At 39.8% G+C, this 1,127-nt stretch overlaps 1 protein-coding gene across 1 annotated transcript; it reads right to left on the reverse strand.

The window, feature by feature from the left end:
* Positions 1-187: 187 nt before the first annotated feature.
* On the reverse strand, positions 188-739 carry LOC107682762 (E3 ubiquitin-protein ligase TRIM62-like; the record flags this gene model as incomplete). Its single annotated transcript, XM_016478911.1, has 2 exons — positions 188-368; positions 483-739. Coding segments are annotated over 2 exons (333 nt in total), but the record flags the coding sequence as incomplete, so codon positions are not given.
* Between the last annotated feature and the right edge of the window lie 388 nt (positions 740-1,127).

Here is a 1,127-nt window from a genome sequence, read left to right on the forward strand (position 1 = left end):
TATAAAATTAAATATATAATTGGAGAGAGAGAGAATTAAGGTTGCAAAGAGGCGGAAAGAGAGAATAGAATAGAATAGAATTAAGATCAAAGTGGAATGGAATAGAATTAAGATCAAAACAGAATTGAATCACAAGCTTGTGAATTTAAATTGAATCTAATTACATTTTTGTCAATACCCAGCCCCACTGATTATGTTAATCGATCTACTTCCTAACTAATCTTAACCTAGTCTGTTCTGCAGTGATCTCTCTTCTGACCGGGCGCCTGTGACATAAGGCAAAGGGCAATAGTCACAAACATAAGTCAAATAACCTGACTTGCCTTGGTAGCTTCCACCAGCAATACCCTCCACGAATCACTTGCTCCCTGACCAGCAGTTACAAGAAAAAAGACAAAACGTTTTAGACCAGAGAATCTTTAATTCACACCCTCAACATACGCTCATCCACTTCTCTATGAGTCACTTGCCCTCCTCAGTACCTGTCTGACGTCAGGGCTATTCCTTCCAAGAATTCATGACGGCTGGTCTCACTGAGTCGCTCCTGAAGGATCTGGATCCCTTCCTTGACATCGCGGAGCTGCTGGCTGTAGCGCTGGATCTTGTGCTCGATATCAGAAAGCGTGCGCGCCGTATCTGCCTCCAGCTCCTCAAGCATGCTCTTCTGCCGTTCCCGCAGGAAGCGGTGCAGTCGCTCAAATGCATCGCCGATTGTGGCACGAAGGCTCTTCGCTGATGACTATGAGTTAGAGAAGAGAAAGTTAAGATTTTTGTTAGGCTAGGCTCAGTTAAAAGACTAAGAGATTCACAGTCTCAAATAACAAGCCTTCACCACCCACTGTGCATACTCTAACCGAGATGTCAATCTAGCATGTTTGTTTTAGACCAAGTCTTTACTTTAAGGCAAATAGGGAGCATAAAAAAGTATTTTTTTCATATTCAGCAAGGATTCAGCAAATTGACCAAAACTGACATTAAAAGACATTTATAAAGTTACAAAAGATTTAAACTTCAAATAAATGCTTTTAAACGTTATATTCAAAGGATCCTGAAAATGTTTTATCAGTTTACACAAAAATATAAAGCAGCACAACTTTTTTCAACACTGATAATAATCAGAAATGTTT

The sequence above is a fragment of the Sinocyclocheilus anshuiensis genome, unplaced genomic scaffold (genome assembly GCF_001515605.1).
Source record: "Sinocyclocheilus anshuiensis isolate Anshui unplaced genomic scaffold, SAMN03320099.WGS_v1.1 C32566702, whole genome shotgun sequence".
NCBI classification, from domain to species: Eukaryota; Metazoa; Chordata; class Actinopteri; order Cypriniformes; family Cyprinidae; genus Sinocyclocheilus; species Sinocyclocheilus anshuiensis.